Raw genomic sequence first — 26,987 nt, forward strand, 5'->3', positions numbered from 1 at the left:
TGAATGTTAAAGGTAAATCATGTTTGATTAGCGTGACTGAGTCTTTTGGTGAAGTAACGGAGAGGATAGATAAGGGTAGTGCAGTTAATGTGTATCAGATATTAGACTTGGTATCAAAATTCAAACCCATGGGATCAAAGTGGCAGTCAGCAGTTGTGTGAATATGAAATTAGCTGAGGGGCAGAAACACAGAGTACTGGTGACTAGTTGTCTTTCAGGCTAGAGGAAAATACACTGAGGTGTTCCCCAGGGGTCAGTGTCGAAACCACTGCTCTTTTTCATGTATTTTAAGGATCCAGACTTGGGGGTACGGAGCATCATTTCCATAGAAATGGAGTTAACAACAAAGAGATCTTCAGGAGACTGGTGAAACGGGTGGAAACCTGGAGGATGAAATCCAACACACAGAAAGTGTGAAGTGATTCAGTTAGGAGGGGGCCCTGGATTTTGACCCAGCGACAGTGAAGGAGCGGCGATTTATTTGCAAGTCGAGGTGGTGAGTGGCCTGGAGTGGGAACCTCCAGGTTGTGGGGTTCCCATGGGGCTGTTCCCCATAGAAAAAAGTTAAGGGAAAGTTTGATAGAAGTGTTCAGAATGATGAATGGTTCAGACAGATTAAAGAAAAACTGTTTCCAGTAGCAGGGGGGGGCAAGTCAGCTGAGGGACACAGATGTGAAGATATTTGGAAAAATATCCAGAGGCAACATGAGGAAAATAAATTTTAGCTGTGAATTGTTATGATCTGAAATGTGCTGCCTGGAAGCAGCATGGAAACAGATTAACTAACATCGGAAAGGGAATTGGAGAGGAGATATTTGCTGGGCTCTTTGGGAAATGAGGTAGGGCGGTGTTTTTCAAACTCAGGGTCTCCACCCGCGGGTGGGTCACAGACGAGTGTCAGGAGGGTGGCGGAGCGATCGCTGGTGGCGCTCCGATCGTGGGAAGAAGTCCCCAATGGCCGCGACCGGCTTTTAAGAATGCCAGCTGAGGGCAGTCCTCGATTGTTTGCGGCCTTTGAGGGGGCGGGGAAGAGTGAGGCTGGGCTGTGGGCTGGCCAATGCCAGGCCAGGTTTGTCGGAGAGGAATGCTGACCGAACGAGGCCAGTCAATACGGCTGACATATGTCAACACTGGAAGAAAGCCTACAGTCGTCGCTCTGTGTCACCCACTCTCTTTGTAGCAGGAATTAAGTACTTTTGATGAGAATGGAGCAGGAGATGACTTGGAGGGTTGGATAGTGCAATGCAGTGGAACCAGTAAGAAATATTGTGACATTGTGTGTGTTGACAAGTTACTTCATCTTGTCTAAAGTCATAGGGCGCGATTCTCCGCCGGTTGGGAGAATAGCGGGAGGGCCTCCCGACATTTTTCACGCCCTCCCGCTATTCTCCCCCCCCCTCGCCCGACCCACGTCACGAATCGCCGCTCACCGTTTTTTACGGCGAGCGGCGATTCTCCGCGGCCGATGGGCCGTTTGGGGCATCCAGAGGCCCGTTTGGGGCGGGAGCACCACCGTTGTGCTCGGGAGGGGACAGGCCCGCGATCGGTGCCCACCGACCGTCGGACCTGCGTCCAAAAGGGACGCATTCTTTCCCCTCCGCCGCCCGAAAAGATCAAGCCGCCACATCTTGTCGGGCGGCGGTGGAGAAATGCGGAACCGCGCATGCGCGGGTTCCATCAATGGCGTGATGACGTCACCGACGCCGTGATTCCCGGGGTCCCGCTCCTAGCCCCGATGGGGGGGGGGAGAATTGGGTCCCGGGAACGGGCGTGAAGGCTGCCGTGAAACACGGCCAGTTTCACGGCAGCCTTTACGACTCTCCGCATTTGCGGAGAATCTCGCCCATAGTTTATAAAGTAACAAGATTGTACTTTTTTCTATACTTGTTTAAATTTCTAAAGAAATGGGAATATATTTAAAACAAAGTTTGCGTGCAAATGTAAGGATGCACATGTTCATCTGAAATTGTTTTAATTTTCAGTAGTAAAAAGTCATAAACTTGGAAAAAATCAGGTATTGGAAATAAAGTTTCAGAGTAAAAAAAAGAAGGCTGGATGTGACCGGCCATTAAATATGAACAATGGAGTCTTTCTGCCAGAGGCAACAGCAGAGAGGAGGTCACGCACCCAGCACGTATACCAACACCACGCGCCCTGTACGTACATACATGCTTTGGGCGCAAAATCATGGAGGAGAGATTCCTCCTTTTTGTAGCTGCCAGCAAGCAAGCAACAGGACTGTGTAAAGAACTGAATATGGATTATTGTGTAATATGGAAAAGAGGGGCCAGAGACACAAACAGGCCAGGATCTCACAACTGAATCTGCTGGAGAGAGCTTCTCAGGAGAGTCCACGGCGGGACTAAGCAGGGCTGGTGCGCGCTGTATCCACAGCTCCAGGGCCTCTGGTGAACAATCAAGGAGAAACTGAAATTGGGCGCAGTAGAAAGATCTTAAAGGTTTCAATCAAGTTGCCTTTTACTCATCTAAACTCCAGTAGGTACAAGCCAAAACTTTCCTCATAAGAGAACCTTCTCAATCCTGGCATTAGTCTAGAGCAGTAAACCTTCTCTGAATTGCTTCTGATATATTTACATCTTTCCTTAAATAAGGAGACCAATAATGTACACAATACTCCGGATGGGTCTCACTAATGCCCAGTACAACTGAAGCACAGTAAGAAGTCTTATAACACCAGGTTAAAGTCCAACAGGTTTGTTTCAAATCACTAGCTTTCGGAGCACAGCTCTTTCCACAGGTGAATGAAGGAGCCACGCTCTGAAAGCTAGTGATTCGAAACAAACCTGTTGGACTTTAACCTGGTGCTGTTAAGACTTCTTACTGTGCTTACCCCAGTCTAACGCCAGCATCTCCACATCATGGCTCCCATCTGAAGCATAACCTCCCTAATTTTATATTTAATTCCCCGCGCAATACAATAACATTCTATGAACTTTCCGAATTACTTGCTGTACCTGCAAACTAGGCTTTTGTGATTCATGCACTGGGACACCCAGATCCCTCTGTACCTCCGAGCTCTGCGATCTCTCACCATTTAGATAATAAGTTTCTTCTGTAACCTTCCTGCCAAAATGGACAATTTCACATTTTCTCACATTGTATTCCATTTGCCAGATCTTTGCCCATTTACCTATGTCCCTTTGTAGCCTTCTTATGTCCTCTTCACAACTTACTTTCCTACCTATCTTTGTGCCATCACCAAATATATTAACCATCCCTTCATCCAACTTATTTATATCACTTGTAAAAGGTTGAGGCCCCAGCACTGATCCCTGTGGCATACCATCGTCACAACCTGCCAATCAAGCATCATTAATAATAGCTACTAACATTTTTCCTGTGACAGATGTACAGTTAACTGGCCTGTAGTTTCCTGCTTTCTTTATCCCTCCCTTTTTTAATTAAGACCATAAGATACAAGAGCAGAATTAGTTAATTCGGCCCATCGAGTCTGCTCCGCCATTCAAGCATGGCTGATTTATCATTCTCCTGCCTTCTCCCAATTTCCCTGATCCCCTTATTAATCAAGAACCTATCTATTTCTGTCTTAAAGACACTCGCCGATTTGGCCTCCGCAGTCTTCTGCGGCAAAGGGTTCCACAGATTCACCACTGAAATTCCTCCTCATCTCTGTTTTAAAGAATCGTCCCTTCAGTCTGAGGCTGTGTCCTCGGATTCTAGTCTTTTCTACTAGTGGAAACATCTTCTCCATGTCCACTCTATCTAGACCTCTCAGTATTCTGTAGGTTTCACTGAGATTGCCCCTCATACTTCTAAACCCCAACGAGTACAGACACAAGAGTTCTCAACCTTTCCTCGTATGGCAAGCCCTTCATTCCAGGGATCATTCTTGTGAATCTCTTCTGAACCATCTCGAAGGCCAGCACATCCTTCCTTAGATACAGGGCCCAAAATTGCTCACAATACTCCGAACGGGGTCTGTTCAGGGCCGTATTCAGCCTCAGCAGTACATCCGTGCTCTAATATTCTGGCCCTCTCAAAATGAACGCCAGCATTGCATTTGCCTTCCTAACTGCAAACTGAACCTGCACGTTAACCTTAAAAAAAATCCTGAGCTAAGACTCCTAACTCCCTTTGTGCTTCTGATTTCCTAAGCCTTTCCCCATTTAGAAAATAGTCTATTCTTCCTACCAAAGTGCATAACCTCACACTTTTCCACATTGTATTCCATCTGCCACTTCTTTGCCCACTCTCCTGGCCTGCCCATGTCCTTCTGCAGCCCCCCTGCTTCCTCAGTACTACCGGTCCCTCTGCATATCTTTGTTTCATCTGCAAACTTAGCAACAGTGCCTTCAATTCCTTCTTCCAGATCGTTAATGTATATTGTGAATAGTTGTGGTCCCAACATTGACCCCTATGGAACACCACTAGTAACCAGCTGCCATCCTGCAAAAGACCCCTTTATCCCCATACTCTGCCTTCTATCAGTCAGCCAATCCTCAATCCATGCCAGCAATTTGAAATGAAAATCGCTTATTGTCACAAGTAGGCTTCAAATGAAGTTACTGTGAAAAGCCCCTAGTCGCCACATTCCGGCGCCTGCTCGGGGAGGCTGGTACCGGAATTGAACCGTGCTGCTGGCCTGCCTTGGTCTGCTTTAAAAGCCAGCGATTTAGCCCGGTGCTAAACCAGCCCCTATCACCATGGGCTCTTATCTTATTTAGCAGCCTCCGGTACGGCACCTTGTCAAAGGCCTTCTGGAAATCTCAATAGATCACGTTCACAGGTTCTCCTTTGTCTAACTTCCTCATTATATCCTGTTGTGGGCCAAGGTTTAGAAAACTGCAAAGTATATTATGGAGTTCACCTGACCTACAACTGTTTATTGATTTTGGTTATGATGAGCACAAGAGCCTGCCTTTCAAATGTTATTCAACAGAGTTCTTAGGCGCTTTTAATCAAAAAACAAGCTTTATTCTACGAATTTAGTTAACATTTGTATAAACACATACAGTAAGAATTTTTATCAACTACAAACATAAAGACCCCACACAGCTACAGTAATCTATGTATAACCCTTAATGAATTCCCTCTTAACTGTTCCAATTCAATAACAAAATCAAGTAAAACCAGAAACCTCTTTTCAAGGGTGTGGCCCAGCATACGGCACTCTGACTGGTATAAGACTGTTGTTAGTGATACTCTGTTCCCCTTTCCAAACAGCAGGTTTGAATTCCTTCCAGAAAGCAATTATCTCTTTTAAGTTATCAATTAGTCTGGAAACAGCTTTTAAAATGAAGATAGAGAAACACTTCTTTCAACCTGTGCAGTTCAAAACCAGTCCAAACGCAAAACGAAAGTAAAACCCAGGGCCACAGCCCAGCTCCACCCACACAATGACATCACTGGAGCCATGTGATAAGATGAAAACATTTCTTAAAGGGACACTCCTCAAAGAATTCAAACAGATTTGTCAGGTATGACGTCCCCTTGATGAAGCCGTGCTGGCTCAATCCTATTTTGTCATGCACTTCCAAGTGACCGCAATATCATCCTTAATAACAACTCTAAAAATCTTACCAACGACCAAAGTCAGGTTAACCAAACTATAATTTCCTATCTTCTGCCTCCCTCCCTTCTTAAACAGGGCTGTTACATTTTCCAGTGCTCTGGGACCCTCCCTGCCTCCAGTGATTCCTGAAAGATCACCACCAATGCCTCCACAATCTCCCCAGCTATCTTCTTCAGAACCCTGGGATGTAGTCCATCCAGTCCGGGTGATTTATCCACCTTTCAGCTTCCCCAACACCTCCTCCTCAGTGATGGCCACTACACACCACTGATTCTTTTGAAGTTCTGAAAAGCCACTGGTGTCTTCCACCGTGAAGACTGATGCAAAGTAACTATTCAGTTCCTTTGCCATTCCTTTGTTTCCTATTATTACTTCTCCAGCCTCATTTTCCAGTGCTCCACTGTCTATTCTTGCCTCTCTCTTACAAGGCAACATCGTACTATGAATTCTCGAAAAATTGTGTCCCTTCAATCAGGAAGTTCCTCTAAGTAGGTCTCTTCTGAGCAAGGGCTTTCCAGGCACCGACGTCCATGTTGCATTTCTTGAGGAAAGCCGTCTACCTTTGTCCTCCTCTTGTTCAGCAGCCTTCTTTGACGTCAAGGGGAGTGGGTCCCCAAGGTCGGGGGGCGTAGGTCCCCAAGGTCGACCGGTCGGTAAAATCGGGACCTGGGAAAAAACGTTTTAAAAGCGCTGTTGTAGATGACAGACGTTACTGCCACTGGTGTAGTGGATGTTTATGGTGGTGGATGGGGCGCCAATCAAGTGGGCATGAATCTGGAATGCACGGCCTGCAAGTGTGGTGGAAAAAGATTCAGTCGTGAATTGCAAATTAGAATTGGAATATTATCTGAAGACGTAAAATTTGCAGGGCTACAGGGACCGAGTGCGAGAATGGGACAAGGTAAATAGCGCTTGCAGGGAACCAGCATGGACGCAAGGGGCCAAATGGCCTCCTTCTGTGCTGTAACCATTCTAGTTGTTGGAGTGGAACTTGAAACCTTCTAACTGAGTGGCCAGAGTGCTATCAACTGAGGCACCCAGGCACATATAGCATATAAATTAGATGACACCGTGATATTATTCCAGGTTTAAGACAACAGGGGCCATTTCAAACCAAATGTCAATGCTTTTTTCGATTGAGAAATGTCGGGCTTTCCACAGAGAGATTGGAAGCTGTCACCAGCAACCTAACAAAGCAAATGGAAGACAGGACTAAAGAATGGCACGATGGCACAGGGGCGGCATGGTAGCACAGTGGTTAGCACTGCTGCCTCACAGCTCCAGGGACCCAGATTCAATTCCGGCCTCGGGTGACTTCGTGTGAAGTCTGCACGTTCTGCCCGTGTCTGCGTGGGTTTCCTCCGGGTGCTCCGGTTTCCTCCCACAGTCCAAAGATGTGCAGGTTAGGTTGATTGGCCATGATAAATTGTCGCTGAGTGTCCAAAAGGTTAGCTGGGGTTACGGTGGAGGTGTGGGCTTAAGTAGGGTGCTCTTCCCAAGGGCCGGTGCACACTCGATGGGCCGAATGGCCTCCTTGTGCACTGTAAATTCTATGATTCTAAATCAAGCATTACGAACCACGACTGTTATTTGCACATGAACCAAAGGCAGAAAAGGGATTTCTTTTTCAAAACAGATGAGCTGCACGAATTAGAAATGTAACTACAAGTCTTGGGGCCATCTTTAAAAGTAGAACCAGGTCATTTGGGGTGACATCAGGAAACACTTGGTCACGCAAAGCGGAGTGGAAATCTGGAACTCTCTCCCGCACATGTAGCTGCTGAAGCTGGGTGTCCGCTGAACATGTCAAACTGACACTGATGGATTTTGATGAGGTTAATGATGGAGTAAAGATTCAGATTAGTCATGATCTCACTGAATGACGGACAGGCTTGAGGGGGCGAATGGCCTTCTCCAGTTCCTATGTTCATGCAGTGTTTGTCCGCAAGCGCTAGACTCGTTGAATCAAGGCCTCCGTAGAATGGCCTCCTTCTGTGCTATAGGATTCTATGATTTACAATTTGCAAGTAGCGGATTTGAGAACAATTCCTTACCGGCCTCGAGCAACAATCCGATCGTCTGGCAGTCGTCAACCAATACTGCGTAGTGCAGAGCCGTGCAGCCACGGAAACTAGCCCGTGTGTTCAACCGGTGGCTAAATTCATCTTCTCTAGTCACCAGCACTGTGGGTAAGAAAATGTTACAAGTGTCATTACAAATAAACCCCTGTGTGTATTCGAACAACAGCCATGGAGAAATCTGGAGCACAATATTCAAGCAGGCACTTCCAGTGCAGTAATGAAGGAGTACCGCACTGTCAGAGGGTCAGTACTGAGGGAATGCTGCACTGTCAGAGGGTCAGTACTGAGGGAGTGCTGCACTGTCAGAGGGTCAGTACTGAGGGAGTGCTGCATTGTCAGAGGGTCAGTACTGAGGGAGTGCTGCACTGTCAGAGGGTCAGTACTGAGGCTGTGCTGCACTGTCAGAGGGTCAGTACTGAGGCTGTGCTGCACTGTCAGAGGGTCAGTACTGAGGCTGTGCTGCACTGTCAGAGGGTCAGTACTGAGGGAGTGCTGCACTGTCAGAGGGTCAGTACTGAGGGAGTGCTGCACTGTCAGAGGGTCAGTACTGAGGGTGTGCCGCACTGTCAGAGGGTCAGTACTGAGGGAGAGCTGCACTGTCAGAGGGTCAGTACTGAGGGAGTGCCGCACTGTCAGACGGTCAGCACTGAGGAAGCGCCGCACTGTCTGAGGGTCAGTACTGAGGGTGTGCTGCACTGTCAGAGGGTCAGTACTGAGGTTGTGCTGCACTGTCAGAGGGTCAGAACTGAGGCTGTGCTGCACCATCAGAGGGTCAGTACTGAGGGAGTACTGCACTGTCAGAGGGTCAGTACTGAGGGTGTGCTGCACTGTCAGAGGGTCAGTACTGAGGGTGTGCCGCACTGTCAGAGGGTCAGAACTGAGGCTGTGCTGCACCATCAGAGGGTCAGTACTGAGGGAGTACTGCACTGTCAGAGGGTCAGTACTGAGGGAGTGCTGCACTGTCAGAGGGTCAGTACTGAGGGAGTGCTGCATTGTCAGAGGGTCAGTACTGAGGGAGTGCTGCACTGTCAGAGGGTCAGTACTGAGGCTGTGCTGCACTGTCAGAGGGTCAGTACTGAGGCTGTGCTGCACTGTCAGAGGGTCAGTACTGAGGCTGTGCTGCACTGTCAGAGGGTCAGTACTGAGGGAGTGCTGCACTGTCAGAGGGTCAGTACTGAGGGAGTGCTGCACTGTCAGAGGGTCAGTACTGAGGGTGTGCCGCACTGTCAGAGGGTCAGTACTGAGGGAGAGCTGCACTGTCAGAGGGTCAGTACTGAGGGAGTGCCGCACTGTCAGACGGTCAGCACTGAGGAAGCGCCGCACTGTCTGAGGGTCAGTACTGAGGGTGTGCTGCACTGTCAGAGGGTCAGTACTGAGGTTGTGCTGCACTGTCAGAGGGTCAGAACTGAGGCTGTGCTGCACCATCAGAGGGTCAGTACTGAGGGAGTACTGCACTGTCAGAGGGTCAGTACTGAGGGTGTGCTGCACTGTCAGAGGGTCAGTACTGAGGGTGTGCCGCACTGTCAGAGGGTCAGAACTGAGGCTGTGCTGCACCATCAGAGGGTCAGTACTGAGGGAGTACTGCACTGTCAGAGGGTCAGTACTGAGGGAGTGCTGCACTGTCAGAGGGTCAGTACTGAGGGTGTGCTGCACTGTCAGAGGGTCAGTACTGAGGGTGTGCCGCACTGTCAGAGGGTCAGAACTGAGGCTGTGCTGCACCATCAGAGGGTCAGTACTGAGGGAGTACTGCACTGTCAGAGGGTCAGTACTGAGGGAGTGCTGCACTGTCAGAGGGTCAGTACTGAGGCTGTGCTGCACTGTCAGAGGGTCAGTACTGAGGGAGTGCCACTCTGTCAGAGGGTCAGTACTGAGGGAGTGCTGCACTGTCAGAGTGTCAGTACTGAGGGAGTGCTGCACTGTCACACGGTCAGCACTGAGGGAGTGCTGCAATGTCAGAGGGTCAGTACTGAGGGAGTGCTGCACTGTCAGAGGGTCAGTACTGAGGGAGTGCTGCACTGTCAGAGGGTCAGTACTGAGGGAGTGCTGCACTGTCAGAGAGTCAGTAGTGAGGGAGTGCCGCACTGTCAGAGAGTCAGTAGTGAGGGAGTGCCGCACTGTTAAGTTTGCAATGACACTGTCCCATGGTTTGACTGACCACCTTTCCATCCAGGATATGGGTTCCCATCTTTCTGTCTTTGCCTTCAAGCATCTTGGGAATAGCGTGGACCTAGATAGCCAAACACGATACCTGCAAAATGCAGGTATGATCTGGGTATGGAAAGGTGGGGTGCGCGTATGTGTGGGGGGGGGGGGGTTGTCCATGGGCCCCTGGCGTGTGCATGTTTTTTCTTTAAAAATCATTTGCTGGGCGGAGCCCCCTTTTATTTCAGACGTGGAAAGTGTAACGAACAGCAGTTGCCACGGAAGATGAATATCAGATACTAGCAACCTCCGCTATAAAAAGATTAAAACGTTATTGTTGTTTTCCCCCATGGTTCGACGTGACAGAGCAGTCATCATTTGTAAAAAATGTCTGTGCATGAGATAACTGCAGCAAACTCAATAAAGTGTCAGCCGGAGACTCCTGCGCTATCCATCACTGGGGCTAGCTGGAAAATTTCACCTCTTTGTCTCTGTAGGCACTGAAACAGATGCTGGTAATATTTTCGTAACATTTGTACATTAAAAAAACAAAACAAAAGTGGAGAGGGGAAGAGCGAGAGATGGATAGATAGAGATATCAAGATCAGGCAGCGGAGGAGACAGAAATAAATAATGCCACGGTAAACACAAATAAAATAACTCTTGTCGGAATTCATTTGCTTATTGAAAGTAGATGGGGGTGGGAAGAAAATGAGCAGTTTTCATGTGGTTTTAAAGTTATTGGATTTGAACCTAGCTTGGAAATCAAAAACTGGGATAGGCTTCTACTCGAATAACAGGCTCCCAGAGGCCTGATGGGCTGAATGGCCCCCCCTTTGTTTTATAATTTCACGCTGGGCCTCGTCACATCAGTCGCTTCGAATAAGTAACTGGAGGTGCTAAGTTGGAAAATTTGGGGAGCCATTTTGTGCATGGCAAGATCCCAGAGAGATGGGGTCTTTTGTTAATCTGGTTATTTTGCATCTTCCTTGATGACAGATTAAATGTGGAGCCCATAGTCTCCGATATCTTATTTCCAGTCTGTGCCAAGGCAGCTTGTCTCAATTAGACGTGACAGTTGCCGTCATACGTTTGTGTTTAGCAGGGTAGGTTTGCAGAGGTATTGTGTGTGCGTGTGTGTGTGTGTGTGTGTGTGTGTTGGGGGGGGGGGGGGTATTGAGTGAAGTTGGTTTTCCCCCAATCAACAAGTGGCATTCCTCCCGCCCTGGGAAACACAATGGTTCAGAATTTCCTGCGCGAGGCACCTTGCGACGTGAGCCATCAGTTAGACATTGTCGTCCTTCGGCTCGAAGTGTACCGCGCTGGCAGCGCGAGTGGTGACCGCGCAGTGCAGGCAGTGGGGCAGCTGGGACTTCAGTCAACCAAGGGACCAACAGTTTTGTCTCCTCAACCAATCAGACTTCAGGAACGAGAAAGGGAAAGGGGAACGATGGCGAGAGTAATCGGGTAAATTAGAGTCGCAGAAGGTACAGGGTGAGAAATAAAGGCCGGGATTTTAGCCTGGAGGTCAGATCTGTGCAGCTATTGGGAAACCTGGAAAAATGGATTTCTTGAATGCCTTGCAGACTTTAACTGCAGGGCTCCTATAACCGGGCTCCTGTACGAAGGCAGGGTAGAAGCTTTTGTTAGTTTGTTAATGGGATGCTAGCGTCACTCCATTCCCCATTCTAATAGCCCTGGCAGAATCCAAACTAAGCGTCAGTAAGAAGGTCATTGCGTCGATTGACAGCACTGTCGATGACACCTTCCATCACTTTGCCGATGATCGAGAATGGCTGATTGGGCAGTAATTTGCTGGATTGGATTTGTCCTGCTTTTGGTGAACAGGACATACCTGGGCAATCTTCCACATTGTTGGGTACCGTTGTAACTGTCCGTCTTGGCTGGAGGCATGGTTAATCCTAGGACACAAGCCTTGGGCACTACAACCGTCATGTTGTCGGATGTCGTAGTCTTTGCTGTATCCAGGATGCACAGTTGTCTCTTGATAGCATGGGGGATGAAAACTAACCATAGGAAGGTCGTGATCCCAGGTGGAGGCTGAAGTCATCCACTCGGCCTTTCCGTTTGAAGATGGTTTCAACTGCTTCAGCCTTGTCTTTTGGTAGGCTTGGTGAGGATTGGGATGTTCATGATGTTCTTGCTATTGTTTAATACGAACATAAGAGATGGGAACATAAGACCATGTGGCACCTCGAGCCTGCTCCGCCATTCAATATGTCCTCAGCTGATCTCCCTCAACTCCACATTCCTGCCCGCTCTCCATCTCCCTCAATTCAGAGAGATCACAAATCTGTTCTTCGTACCTGTGAATATATTCATACTTGGAAAACCCACAACCCTCAGGAGTAGAGAATTCCACAGATTCACAACCCTCGGAGTGAAGTAATTTCTCCTCATCTCAGTCCTAAATGATCGACCCCAAATCCTGAGACTTTTCGCCTTGTTCCAGATTTCACTGATCAGGGGAACAACCTCCTAGTGTCAATCCTGTCGAAGCATCTTCCGGATCTTGTTATGTCTCAAGGAGATCACCATTCATTCTTCCAAATAGTACTGTCCACCACCGCTCGTGACCAGATGTGGCAGGACTACAGGGCTTTGATCTGATCTGTTGGTTGAGGGATTCCTTAGTAGTCCATCACACAAACCCGCCTCCCATCCATTGACTCTGTTTACACCTCCCGCTGCCTGGGGAAAGCTTCCTCCTCACTGTTACCAGACTCCTGAATGGCCCTCTTATAGACCGAACTGATCTTATAGACCAAATTGGCCTTAAGGATTGAAGTGATCGTCCGACGCATCTTCTCTACAGTGGTAGCACAATATACCGTATACTTCACCCACTGTCTATGCTTATGTATTTTTATTATGTATCCTCATATATTTATTGTATGTTCTATGTTTTTCATGTATGGAACCATCGGCCTAACAATGGTACGCAGGACAATACCTTTCACTGTACCTCGGTACACGTGACAATAAATCTAATCTAAAAATCCCAGTTGATTGCATGTTGCTTCCGCAGTTTAACATGCAAGCAGTCCTGTCTTGCAGCTACACCAGGCTGGCACCGCAAAGCACTTCACAGCCAATGAAATACTTTTGAAACGTAGCCAAGGTGGAAGTCTGGGAAATGTGGCAGCCAATTTGTGCGCAGGCCAAGCTCTCGCAAACAGCAACGGGATAACGACCTGATCGTCTGCTTTAATGCTGTCTGCATGGGCCGGGTCAGTGTTGTTGAGGACACGGAGGAGAAGACCCCTGTGCTCTTCTTCAAAATAGCATCACCAGACCTTCCTTTCAGGTCCACCCGACAGGGTAAACAGGGCCTTGGTTTGAGCTCCTCTGACAAGGTGCGGAATGGCCTGCCTGAGAGTGTGGTGGAGGCAGGACCAAGCTGAAAAGGAAGATTGTGCGGGGAAGGTGGGGGGCGGGGAAGGTGGGGGGCGGGGGGGGGGCTGAATGGCTGATGGGCTGAATGGCCTCCTTCTGCACTGTGACATTTCTGTGATTCCGTGACAGGGCAGCACTCCTCGGTACTGAACTGGATTGAGTGTTGAAACCTGTGGAGTGGGTTTGAAGCCGTGATATCACTTTGTTGATAGAATTTCCTGCTTCTAAGCATCCACCAGCTGAAGCAAACGTATGATTATTGTTTTAGATACTTTTGAAGTCTCGGAACGAGCAACAATTACGGGCAGCCCGGTAGCATTGTGGATAGCAGAATGGCTTCACAGCTCCAGGGTCCCAGGTTCGATTCCGGATGGGTCACTGTCTGTGCGGAGTCTGCACATCCTCCCCGTGTGTGCGTGGGTTTCCTCCGGGTGCTCCGGTTTCCTCCCACAGTCCAAAGATGTGCAGGTTAGGTGGATTGGCCATGCTAAATTGCCCTTAGTGTTGGGTGGGGTTACCGGGTTATGGGGATAGGGTGGAGGTGTGGGCTTGGGTATGGTGCTCTTTCCAAGAGCCAGTGCAGACTCGATGGGCCGAATGGCCTCCTTCTGCACTGTAAATTCTATGAATAAAAATTTGCATTTACATAGCGCCTTCAAATAGACTAAAATGTCCCACGGTGCTTCACAGCGGTGCGATTAGAGAGAATTTCACAGTGAGCCACAGAAGGAGATACCAGAAACTAGGTCACAAGAGGTAGATTTTAAGGAAGATCTTTAAGGAGAGATGGGGAGAGATTGAAGAAGTTTGGAATCAAGAGCTTCGATCCTGGGGGTTGTGGACAGGCAGTCAAAGGTGGAGCGACTAAAATCGAGGGTGGTCGAGAGGCCAGAATTAGAGGAGTCTCGGGGGATTGTACGGCTGGAGGAGGTCACAGAGATCAGACCATGGAGGGATTTGAAAACAAGGATGAGAATTTTTAAACTGAGGTGTTCTCAGACTGGGGTACAATGCAGACCAGCGAGCACAGGGGTGGTAGGGGTAAAGGATTTGGGGTATTTTAGGATAGGGGCAGTCCGACATCACTTTGTTGTGTAATGTAATGAGATCCAACCACACACCTTCCAGAGAATGGATACGCTTCTCCTTTGACATCTCATACACGTTACTGAACCCATCTCCGATATTGGGATCTGCACCAGCGGCTAACAGAACCTTCACCACTCTGCGAATAAAACAAACACAGTCAGCAACAGCTTGTACTTAATGAAATCATAGAATCCAGACAGGGCAGAAGGAGGCAATTCGGCCCATCGGGACTGCACCGACCCTCCGAAAGAGCACCCTAACTAGGCCCAGTCCCCCACCTTATCCCCGTAACTTAAACCTGCCCATCTTTGGACTGTGGGAGGAAACCGGAGCACCCGGAGGAAACCCACGCAGAAATGGGGAGAACGTGCAGACTCCGCACAGACAGTGACCCAAGCCGGGAATCGAACCTGGTGCTGTGAGGCAGCAGTGCTAACCACTGCACCACTGTGCCGCCCCTAATTTATATCGCAGCTTTATATATTTTATTTATATAATGTAAGGGTCGGCACGGTGGCACAGCGTAGCTCCCTCACAGCACTAGGGACCTGGGTCTGATTCCGGCCTTGGTGACTGTCTGTGACGCACAACCGACCAACTCTCTCTACAGAAAGACAGAGGCCTGAATGCAAACCTCGAGCCTGAGGCCCAGTTTGATTGGAAATAAAGTGTCTGTCCAGAAAACCTGAGAGTACTACATTTTTCTAAACTACTGGATCCTTGAATGAATTACTTTACAAAGAGGACCATCACCGGCTTTAACCTGCAAGGGGACTGTGAAGACAGTGTGCTAAAGGAATTCACCATCTGAAGCAAAGACCTTTTGATCTTCATACTTATTTTTTTTACCCCTTCCCCTCCCCTCTGTGCTTGTCTGTCTTGTGTGCGTGTGTAACGCCCACTGAGTTCCACAGCTATCTGGACTACAGCTCTTCGCACCCTACACCCTGTAAGGACTCCATCCCTTTCTCTCAACTCCTTCGCCTCCGTCGCATTTGTTCCGACGATGCCACTTTCCAAAATGGTGCTTCGAAAATGTGTTCCTTCTTCCTCAACCGTGATTTCCCACCTACAGTTGTTGACAGGGCCCTCAACAGTGTGCGGTCCATCTCCCGCGTCACTACCCTCGCCCCCTCCACTCCCTCCCAGAACAAGGATAGAGTCCCCTCGTTCTCACATTTCATCCCACCAGCCTCCGTAGCATACTCCTCCGCCATTTTCGCCAACTCCAGCGTGATGCCACCACCAAACACATCTTCCCTTCACTCCCTCTGTCAGCATTCCACAGAGACCGTTCCCTCCGAGAAAATCTAGTCCACTCCTCCACCATACCCAGTACCTCTCCTATCACCCATGCCACCTTCCCATGCAATCGCAGAAGGCGTAACACCTGCCCCTTTACCTCTTCCATACTTAACATCCCAGGCCCCAAACACTCATTCCAGGTTAAGCAGCATTTCACTTGCATCTCTTCCCATTTGGTCTACTGCATTCACTGCTCCCAATGTGGTCTCCTCTATATCGGAGAGACCAAACGCAGACTGGGTGATCGCTTTGCTGAGCATCTTCGGTCTCTGCGCATTCAGGATCCTGACCTTCCTGTTTTAACAATAGACAATTTAACTGCTTGCTATTTTAACACAAGACCCTGCTCCCATGCCCACATGCCTGTTCTTGGCCTGTTGCAATGTTCCAGTGAAGCGCAACGCAAACTGGAGGAACAACATCTCATCTTCCGGTTAGGCACGCTACAGCCTTCCGGCCTGAACATCGAATTCAACAACTTCAGATGATCAGCTCTACCCCACCTCGACCCATTTGTTTCCATCCCATTTCATTTTAACTGTCTTTTACCATTTCTTTCTTTCTTGTCTTTCTTAATATATATTTAACCCCCCCAATCTTATGCACCTTTCCTTACCCTTTCTCTACTTTGCTTCCCCTTCCCCTCCCCCCACATCTACAGTTCATCCTCTGATGTTAGTTTCCCTGCTGTTTGACCTTTCACATCTTTTGTTCTCTCTGGGGACTGCCATTAACACTCTTTCCCCTTGGTATCTGTGGCCATTAGCACCCGGTTTCCCTGGGTTTCTGTGGCTATGACTCATCTTTCATTCTCACTCCACAGTATAAATATTTCCCACTTTCTCTGTCTGTTAGCTTTGACAAAGAGTCATCGGACTCGAAACGTTAGCTCTTTTCTCTCCCTACAGATGCTGCCAGACTTGCTGAGATTTTCCAGCATTATCTCTTTGGCTGTGTAAAAGGTGGGACAGTTAAAGTGGGTGGTAGGTTGTTAACCATAGATTACAGAGATAGAATTTACAGTGCAGAAGGAGGCCATTCGGCCCATCGAGTCTGCACCGGCTCTTGGAAAGAGCACCCGACCCAAGGTCAACACCTCCACCCTATCCCCATAACCCAGTAACCCCACCCAACACTAAGGGCAATTTTGGACACTAAGGGCAATTTCGCATGGCCAATCCACCTAACCTGCACATCTTTGGACTGTGGGAGGAAACCAGAGCACCCGGAGGAAACCCACGCACACACGGGGAGGATGTGCAGACTCCGCACAGACAGTGACCCAAGCCGGAATCGAACCTGGGACCCTGGAGCTGTGAAGCGATTGTGCTATCCACAATGCTACCGTGCTGCATATTTCATGGTAGTTCTTGTTATAAATAAACAGTAATTGTGTTTAAATGGACAAAACTGGTGACTGTAATTATTGGACAGCCAAGGGCCAAAGACGTAATAATAATAATCGCTTATTGTCACCAGTGGGCTTCAATGAAGTTACTGTGAAAAGTCCCGAGTCGCCACATTCCGGCGTCTGTTTGGGGAGGCCGGTACGGGGATTGAACCCGTGCTGCTGGCCTGTCGTGGTCTGCTTTAAAAGCCAGCTATTTCACCCTGTGCTAAACCAGCCCTTAAGAGGTTAGAATTGGAGGAGCGCGGAGATCTCCGAGGGTTGTAGGGGTGGAGGAGATTGAGAGTGAGGAGCAAGGCCATGGAGGGATCTGAAAACATGGATGAGAATTTTAAAATCGAGCTGTTGCCAGAGTGGGAGCTGATGTGGGTGAGCTACAGACAGGGGTGATGGATGAACAGAACGTGGCACGAGTTAAGACATGTGGCAGCTTCCCCAAGGATTTCCACAAATCACCTTCCAGGATGTGATGTGGGATTGGAGTCACGGGATTGGGTGAGGAGGGCAGATTTCCTTCCATAAAGGGTCAATAGTGGGCCAGTTGATTTTTACGATAATCTGACATCTTCTAGCGAGAATGCTTTTTTATTTCCTTATTTTCTGAGCTTAAATGCTCAAATTGTGATGTAGAGATCTGGGACTCTTGTGAACATAAGAAACGGAAGTAGGATCAGGCCATTTGGCCCCTCAAACCTGCTTCCTCGTGTCATGCTGTTCATTGAATACTTCCTTGTCAAATTTCTCCTCCCAACGTGTATCACGTCATATTGTTCAGGGATAAATTCTATCTGCAACCAATCTGCCCATTTGACCATCCGGTCTATATCTTCCTGTAAGATCATGGCTGATCGGATTTTGGCCTTAATTCCACTTTCCTGTCTGTCCTCCATTACTCCCTCGGCCTTGAACATAATCGCTGACCCACAGCCTCCACTGCTCCCCGGGGGCAGAATTCCAAACGCTAACAACCCTCTGAGGGAAGAAATTCCTCCTCATCTCCGTCTTAATAGGGAGACCCCTTATTCTGAAACCGTGTCCCCGAGTTCTAGAACCAGCCTCAAGACAATGGATAAAGAGTTTAATAGTGTATGCGGTCAGTTGGCTGACCTCTATTGCAATGGGTCATTAGTTTTGAATTTATTAGTTGAAATCTACTTGTTACCTGTCCAGTAACATAACCATTCGGCGACGGTACCTACACCATAGCTTTCAGCGAGTTGTTAACTCAGACCTTGACTGTGAAAACAAGTCCACTGCAAAGGTCTTACAGGATGGTGGAATAGGCACAGGAGCAGCATTGCCTAAACCTGCTCTCACACCTTATGTTCTCATCATTATCACACACAGAGTGACCAATTACCATCCAGCCTCATGGAAGCAAAGCCCAATCAGATGTTGCAATGTGTGATGTTGGGATTTCTGTTAGGGTCTGAATGGCCTCCCTCATCTGTAATTATCTTGTGAGATGGACAAAGCACGAGCATTTGACTGAGGCGCCATCACTCGGATGTCCTGGATGGAGCAGATAGTGCGAAAGCACAAAGCTAAGTACTGTGGGTGAGCAATAAGTTAGTGAAAACTGATTTACATCAGATCTGACAGACAGCGAGCGAGCGAGAACAGGAAGAGCGAGCGAGGGGAGACAGCCAGGGAGAGCGAGCGAGAGGCGGCCGGGGAGAGCGAGCGAGGAAAGACAGCCAGGGAGAGCGAGCGAGAGTGAGAGCCAGGGAGAGCGAGCAAGGAGAGACAGCCAGGGAGAGCGAGCGAGGAGAGACAGCCAGGGAGAGCGAGCGAGAGTGAGAGCCAGGGAGAGCGAGCAAGAGTGAGAGCCAGGGAGAGCGAGCGAGGAGAGACAGCCAGGGAGAGCGAGCGAGAGTGAGAGCCAGGGAGAGCGAGCGAGAGTGAGAGCCAGGGAGAGCGAGCGAGGAGAGAAAGCCAGGGAGAGCGAGTGAGGGGAGACAGCCAGGGAGAGCGAGCGAGAGGCGGCCGGGGAGAGCGAGCGAGGAAAGACAGCCAGGGAGAGCGAGCGAGAGTGAGAGCCAGGGAGAGCGAGCAAGGAGAGACAGCCAGGGGAGAGCGAGCGAGGAGAGACAGCCGGGGAGAGCGAGCGAGAGTGAGAGCCAGGGAGAGCGAGCAAGAGTGAGAGCCAGGGAGAGCGAGCGAGGAGAGACAGCCAGGGAGAGCGAGCGAGAGTGAGAGCCAGGGAGAGCGAGCGAGAGTGAGAGCCAGGGAGAGCGAGCGAGGAGAGAAAGCCAGGGAGAGCGAGTGAGGGGAGACAGCCAGGGAGAGCGAGTGAGGGGAGACAGCCAGCGAGAGCGAGCGAGAGTGAGAGCCAGGGAGAGCGAGCGAGGAGAGACAGCCGGGGAGAGCGAGCGAGGGGAGATAGCCAGGGAGAGCGAGCGAGGAGAGACAGCCAGGGAGAGCGAGCGAGGAGAGACAGCCGGGGAGAGCGAGCGAGGAGAGACAGCCGGGGAGAGCGAGCGAGGGGAGACAGCCAGGGAGAGCGAGCGAGGAGAGACAGCCGGGGAGAGCGAGCGAGGGGAGACAGCCAGGGAGAGCGAGTGAGGAGAGACAGCCAGGGAGAGCGAGCGAGGAGTGAATGCCGGGCAGAGCGAGCGAGGGGAGACAGCCAGGGAGAGCGAGCGAGGGGAGACAACCAGGGAGAGCGAGCGAGGAGAGACAGCCAGGGAGCGCGAGCGAGGGGAGACAGCCAGGGAGAAGAGCGAGGCGGCCAGGCAGGGAGAGCGAGCGAGGGGAGAGAGCCAGGGAGAGCGAGCGAGGGGCGACAGCCAGGGAGAGCAGCGAGGGGAGACAGCCAGGGAGAGCGAGTGAGGGGAGACAGCCAGGGAGAGCGAGCGAGGGGAGACAGCCAGGGAGAGCGAGAGGGAGAGACAGCCGGGAGAGCGAGCGAAGAGAGACAGCCAGGGAGAGTGAGCGACGGGAGACAGCCAGGGAGAGCGAGCGAGGGGAGTCAGCCAGGGAGAGCGAGCGAGGAGACAGCCAGGGAGAGCGAGTGAGGGGAGACAGCTAGGGAGAGCGAGCGAGGGGAGTCAGCCAGGGAGAGCGAGCGAGGAGAGAGAGCCAGGGAGAGCGAGCGAGGAGACAGCCAGGGAGAGCGAGCGAGGAGAGACAGCCAGGGAGAGCGAGCGAGGAGACAGCCAGGGAGAGCGAGCGAGGGGAGTCAGCCGGGGAGAGCGAGAGGGAGAGACAGCCGGGGAGAGCGAGCGAAGAGAGATAGCCGGGGAGAGCGAGTGAGGAGAGACAGCCGGGGTGAGTGAGCGAGGAGAGACAGCCAGGGAGAGCGAGCGAGGGGAGGCAGCCAGGGAGAACGAGCGAGGGGAGACAGCCAGGGAGAGCGAGCGAGGAGAGGCAGCCAGGGAGAACGAGCGAGGGGAGACAGCCAGGGAGAGCGAGCGAGGAGAGACAGCCAGGGAGAGCGAGCGAGGGGAGACAGCCAGGGAGAGCGAGCGAGGGGAGAGAGCCAGGGAGAGCGAGTGAGGAGAGACAGCCGGGGAGAGCGAGCGAGGAGAGGCAGCCAGGGAGAGCGAGCGAGGGGAGACAGCCAGGGAGAGCGAGCGAGGGGAGAGAGCCAGGGAGAGCGAGTGAGGAGAGACAGCCGGGGAGAGCGAGCGAGGAGAGACAGCCAGGGAGAGCGAGCGAGGAGGGACAGCCAGGGAGAGCGAGCGAGGGGAGAGAGCCAGGGAGAGCGAGCGAGGAGGGGCAGCCAGGGAGAGCGAGCAAGGGGAGACAGCCAGGGAGAGCGAGCGAGGGGAGACAGCCATGGAGAGCGAGTGAGGAGAGGCAGCCAGGGAGAGCGAGCGAGGAGACAGCCAGGGAGAGCGAGCAAGGGGAGACAGCCGGGGAGAGCGAGCGAGGAGAGACAGCCGGGGAGAGCGAGCGAGGAGAGACAGCCAGGGAGAGCGAGCAAGGGGAGACAGCCAGGGAGAGCGAGCGAGGGGAGACAGCCATGGAGAGCGAGCGAGGAGAGACAGCCAGGGAGAGCGAGCGAGGGGAGAGAGCCAGGGAGAGCGAGCAAGGAGAGACAGCCAGGGAGAGCGAGCGAGGGGAGACAGCCAGGGAGAGCGAGCGAGGAGAGACAGCCAGGGAGAGCGAGCGAGGGGAGACAGCCAGGGAGAGCGAGCGAGGGGAGACAGCCAGGGAGAGCGAGCGAGGGGAGACAGCCAGGGAGAGCGAGCGAGGGGAGACAGCCAGGGAGAGCGAGCGAGGAGAGACAGCCAGGGAGAGCGAGCGAGGGGAGACAGCCAGGGAGAGCGAGCGAGGGGAGACAGCCAGGGAGAGCGAGCGAGGAGGGACAGCCAGGGAGAGCGAGCGAGGGGAGAGAGCCAGGGAGAGCGAGCGAGGGGAGAGAGCCAGGGAGAGCGAGCGAGGGGAGACAGCCAGGGAGAGCGAGCGAGGAGAGACAGCCAGGGAGAGCGAGCGAGGGGAGACAGCCAGGGTGAGCGAGCGAGGGGAGACAGCCAGGGAGAGCGAGCGAGGGGAGACAGCCAGGGTGAGCGAGCGAGGGGAGACAGCCAGGAAGAGCGAGTGAGGGAAAGGGAATGAGAGTTATGAGAAAATCAGGCACAGATTGGGTAAGAGAGAGTACATGAGAACCGGTAAAACACTTTGTTCAGGCTATCATCCTGTCAAACATTTAAACTTGGGAATGGTAATTACAATCAGGCAGGCTAACAACTAACGTGGAGCGGGGGTGGGGGTGCAAAAGGGCAGTTGATCCGATTGAGTTCTGAAAAAAACCGAAGTAAATAGGGTGGTCATGTGTGGTGAACCAGGGCGATTGCTGATCCCAGAGAGGCTCCTTGGACACACACACAATGGCCAGGGTGCTGGGAAACAGAACGTGCGATGGGTCAATTAAATATGGACGTGGCTTTCTCCTGAGCAGTGGGGCCGCTGGACAGCTAGGTAAACATCCGAGGTGTCACATCAAACCCAGAGCAACGTCCTGGATCAGCAACAAGAGCCCAACATCAAATAAACAGCTGCTCAGGGCAAAGCATCACCAGTGGCTTGTGTAGCCTAATCGTGGCCTGATAAAGATTTTCACAAGAAAGCAAAAGGTGCATTTCTATAGTGCCCATCACATCCAAAAGAATTTTATAGCCAATGGCATGCTTTTGATGCCCAGTCTCTATTGCAACACAGGAAACATGGAAGATAATTTGAACACAGCAGGGTCCCACAAACAGCAATGTGATAATGACCCTGATCATCTGGTCTTCCTCATGGTGTTGAGTTGAATGATATCATTGGCATAGACTCCAGGGACGATTGCCTGCTCCTTCTTTGAATAATGCTCCAACCTTTCACATCCACTGCACCTCTGACAGTGCAGCCCTCCCTCAGTACTGACCCTCTGACAGTGCGGCACTCCCTCAGTACTGACCCTCTGACAGTGCAGCACTCCCTCAGTACTGACCCTCTGACAGTGCGGCGCTCCCTCAGTACTGACCCTCTGACAGTGCAGCACTCCCTCAGTACTGACCCTCTGACAGTGCAGCACTCCCTCAGTACTGACCTTCTGACAGCGCGGCACTCCCTCAGTACTGACCCTCTGACAGTGCAGCACTCCCTCAGTACTGACCCTCTGACAGTGCAGCACTCCCTCAGTACTGACCCTCTGAAAGTGCGGCACTCCCTCAGTACTGACCCTCTGACACTGCAGCACTCCCTCAGTACTGACCCTCTGACAGTGCGGCAGTCCCTCAGTACAGAGACTCTGACAGTACTACACTCCCTCAGTACTGACCCTCTGACAGTGCGGCACTCCCTCAGTACTGACCCTCTGACAGTGCAGCACTCCCTCAGTACTGACCCTCTGACACTGCAGCACTCCCTCAGTACTGACCCTCTGACAGTGCGGCAGTCCCTCAGTACTGACCCTCTGACAGTGCGGAACTCCCTCAGTACTGACCCTCTTACAGTGCAGCACTCCCTCAGTGCTGACCCTCTGACAGTGCAGCACTCCCTCAGTTCTGACCCTCTGACAGTGCAGCACTCCCTCAGTGCTGACCCTCTGACAGTGCAGCACTCCCTCAGTTCTGACCCTCTGACAATGCAGCACTCCCTCAGTACTGACCCTCTGACAGTGCGGCACTCCCTCAGTACTGACCCTCTGACAGTGCGGCACTCCCTCAGTGCTGACCCTCTGACAGTGCAGCACTCCCTCAGTACTGACCCTCTGACAGTGCAGCACTCCGTTAGTACTGACCCTCAGACAGTGCGGCACTCCCTCAGTGCTGACCCTCTGACAGTGCGGCACTCCGTCAGTACTGACCCTCTGACAGTGCAGCACTCCCTCAGTACTGACCCTCTGACAGTGCGACACTCCCTCAGTACTGACCCTCTGACAGTGCAGCTCTCCCTCAGTACTGACCCTCTGACAGCGCGGCACTCCCTCAGTACTGACCCTCTGACAGTGCAGCACTCCCTCAGTACTGACCCTCTGACAGTGCAGCACTCCCTCAGTACTGACCCTCTGACAGTGCAGCACTCCCTCAATACTGACCCTCTGACAGTGCGGCAGTCCCTCAGTACAGAGACTCTGACAGTACTACACTCCCTCAGTACTGACCCTCTGACAGTGCGGCACTCCCTCAGTACTGACCCTCTGACAGTGCAGCACTCCCTCAGTACTGACCCTCTGACACTGCAGCACTCCCTCAGTACTGACCCTCTGACAGTGCGGCAGTCCCTCAGTACTGACCCTCTGACAGTGCGGAACTCCCTCAGTACTGACCCTCTTACAGTGCAGCACTCCCTCAGTGCTGACCCTCTGACAGTGCAGCACTCCCTCAGTTCTGACCCTCTGACAGTGCAGCACTCCCTCAGTGCTGACCCTCTGACAGTGCAGCACTCCCTCAGTTCTGGCCCTCTGACAATGCAGCACTCCCTCAGTACTGACCCTCTGACAGTGCGGCACTCCCTCAGTACTGACCCTCTGACAGTGCGGCACTCCCTTAGTGCTGACCCTCTGACAGTGCAGCACTCCCTCAGTACTGACCCTCTGACAGTGCAGCACTCCGTCAGTACTGACCCTCTGACAGTGCGGCACTCCCTCAGTGCTGACCCTCTGACAGTGCAGCACTCCGTCAGTACTGACCCTCTGACAGTGCAGCACTCCCTCAGTACTGACCCTCTGACAGTGCGGCACTCCCTCAGTACTGACCCTCTGACAGTGCAGCTCTCCCTCAGTGCTGACCCTCTGACAGTGCGGCACTCCCTCAGTGCTGACCCTCTGACAGTGCGGCACTCCGTCAGTACTGACCCTCTGACAGTGCAGCTCTCCCTCAGTACTGTCCGTCTGACAGTGCAGCTCTCCCTCAGTACTGACCCTCTGACAGTGCAGCACTCCCTCAGTACTGACCCTCTGACAGTGCGGCACTCCCTCAGTACTGACCCTCTGACAGTGCAGCTCTCCCTCAGTACTGACCCTCTGACAGTGCAGCTCTCCCTCAATGCTATACTGGGAGTGTGAGCCTAGATTATGAGTCCAGGTCCTTGGACTTGAACTCTTTTGTTTGGCTGCTCCAAGAATAACACTAATTCAGGGAAGCCAAGACAAACAGAAATTAAGAGACAGAACACGAGTGGAAAACACACACACATGTACTCAGGCGGCAGTGTTTAAACTTTGAGGTTTATACATGGATTTAATCATTTATTCTCAGTACATGCGTGTTGATCGCAAAACCGGCATTTGTTCTTCATTCCAAGAACAATAAAGCACCTCAAATGCATTAAAACATCCCAAGGTGTCTCTCTTTCCCTGGGGGAGACGGTGGTGTGGTGGTAATGTCACTGAACAGAGGCCCCAGGCCCTAATGTTCTGGGGACATGGGCTCAAATCCCACCCCGGCAGCTGGTGGAATTAAAATTCAGTTAATAAATCTGGAATATAAAGCTAGTCTCAGTGATGGTGACCATGATACTATTGTCAATGTTGTATAAACCTATCTGGTTCACGAATGTCCTTTAGGGCACGGAAATCTGCCGCCCTTACCCGGTCTGGCCTACATGTGACTCCAGACCCACAGCAAAGTGGTTGACTCTTAAATGACCCCAAAATGGTCTAACAAGGGAAATTAGTATAGAACAGGGGTGGGCAGGTCTTTATGCGGCCCACCAAGATCAAGCCATTAAAAAAAAAAAAAAAAATTTATTAAAAACTTTTTATTTTTTTTAAATGTTTTATATATTTTTTATAAGGTTAATGGGGGGGCTGTTGGGTTACTGGTATAGGGTGGATACGTTGACTTGAGTAGGGTGATCATTGCTCGGCATAACATCGAGGGCTGAAGGGCCTGGTCTGTGCTGTACCGTTCTATGTTCTATATGAGGCGCCCAGAATCATAACCGCGTGAAGCGCCATTTTTGAAAAGTAGAGAAAAAGAGGGCTAAAGGCAGGATGCCGCCGGGGGAAGCGCTGAGGTATATGCCGCACGCTAATTGGTTACAACCGGGACTATTCATTAATATACTATGCGGCCCTTTAAAATTGTGAATTTCTGAATGTGGCCCTTGCACGGAAGTTTGCCCACCCCTGGTATAGAACATAGAATTTACAGTGCAGAAGGAGGCCATTCGGCCCATCGAGTCTTCACCGGCTCCTGGAAAGAGCACCCTACCCAAGGTTAACACCTCCACCCTATCCCCATAACCCAGTAACCCCACCAAACACTAAGGGCAATTTTGGACACTAAGGGCAATTTATCATGGCCAATCAATGGCAACCTGCACATCTTTGGACCATGGGAGGAAACCGGAGCACCCGGAGGAAACCCACGCACACACGGGGAGGATGTACAGACTCCGCACAGACAGTGACCCAAGCCGAAATCGAACCTGGGACCCTGGAGCTGTGAAACGATTGTGCTATCCACAATGCTACCGTGCTGCCCCAAGTATCTGGCCTGGACTTGCGAAATCCTACCAACTGTCCTGGCTTGAGACAATTCACACCTCTTTAACCTGGGATTATCCCCTATCTCTCGATCTGTAAAGATTTGATTACCCGCAAATGCTCGCATTCTAAGCATTGTCTGGCATCTTTGACTTTGTCCATATAAATGTTTCTGGAACATACCTCTCCATTCACCTGAGGAAGGAGCTGTGCTCCGAAAGCTCGTGTTTGAAACAAACCTGTTGGACTTTAACCTGGTGTTGTCAGACTTCTTACTGTGCTCATCCCAGTCCAACGCTGGCATCTCCACATTAAGGGAAATTAAGAATGGGCAACAAATGCCAGCTCACAACCCAAAGAAGAAGGAGTTTTATGAACCATAATTGGAGTTTGGGAATCGCTGGTTTGATACTTCATAGGGCTGTGAACAGTCAACATTGATGGTGCAGAGCCTGGCGTCACATGTTGGCAGATTGGCGAAGGTGACCAGTTTGGTTCCCGGAAGGGACGTGAGTGAACCAGTGAGGTTTTCTTGAATGAGAGATTCATGGTTACTTCAAATGAGACCAGCGTTTTATTTGGCAGCAATTTGAAATTTGCTAATTACCACAGTGTTTTCAGACTTATGTTTTCTGCATCGTTCGTCAGGTATCTTAACCACTACATTGTCACTTAAAGGCATTAATTATGAGTAAATAAAGTTCAACAGCTTAAACATTCCCCTGTCTCTTTTTTACCAAATATTTGCTGCCTATCTCCAGCATTTTACCAGATTTCCAAACAATATAACTCAGCAGTTATATTATGTCTGCGTAGTTTTGTTTCTCCACCCGCTTTTCATCCAAGTTTGAAAATGAAACAAATGTATTGGCCCCGACATAACGAAGGGGTTACTGCGGGGCGGGGGGGGGGGGGAGCCTGGGGAACGCCAGAGTGGAGGGAGAGGAGAGATCCAGGGTACACTATACCGGGGGGGGAGACGGCGGAACGAAGGGGGGGGGGGGGAGCCTGGGGAACGCCAGAGTGGAGGGAGGGGAGAGATCCAGGGTACACTGTACCGGGGGGGGG

General features: G+C 51.1%; 1 protein-coding gene across 1 annotated transcript in view; it reads right to left on the bottom strand.

Moving 5' to 3' along the window:
- The window catches only part of clpb (caseinolytic mitochondrial matrix peptidase chaperone subunit B), a 185,513-nt gene that overhangs the window by 104,677 nt on the left and 53,849 nt on the right, over window positions 1–26,987 (bottom strand). Inside the window, exons 4-5 of the mRNA XM_038818471.1 lie at window positions 14,316–14,419; window positions 7,609–7,737 (exon numbers count right to left, since the gene is read on the bottom strand). Coding sequence (XP_038674399.1) covers window positions 7,609–7,737; window positions 14,316–14,419 — 233 coding nt within the window. The remainder of the gene's footprint in view (window positions 1–7,608; window positions 7,738–14,315; window positions 14,420–26,987) is intronic.

The sequence above is a fragment of the Scyliorhinus canicula genome, chromosome 14, assembly GCF_902713615.1.
Source record: "Scyliorhinus canicula chromosome 14, sScyCan1.1, whole genome shotgun sequence".
Lineage (NCBI taxonomy): Eukaryota > Metazoa > Chordata > Chondrichthyes > Carcharhiniformes > Scyliorhinidae > Scyliorhinus > Scyliorhinus canicula.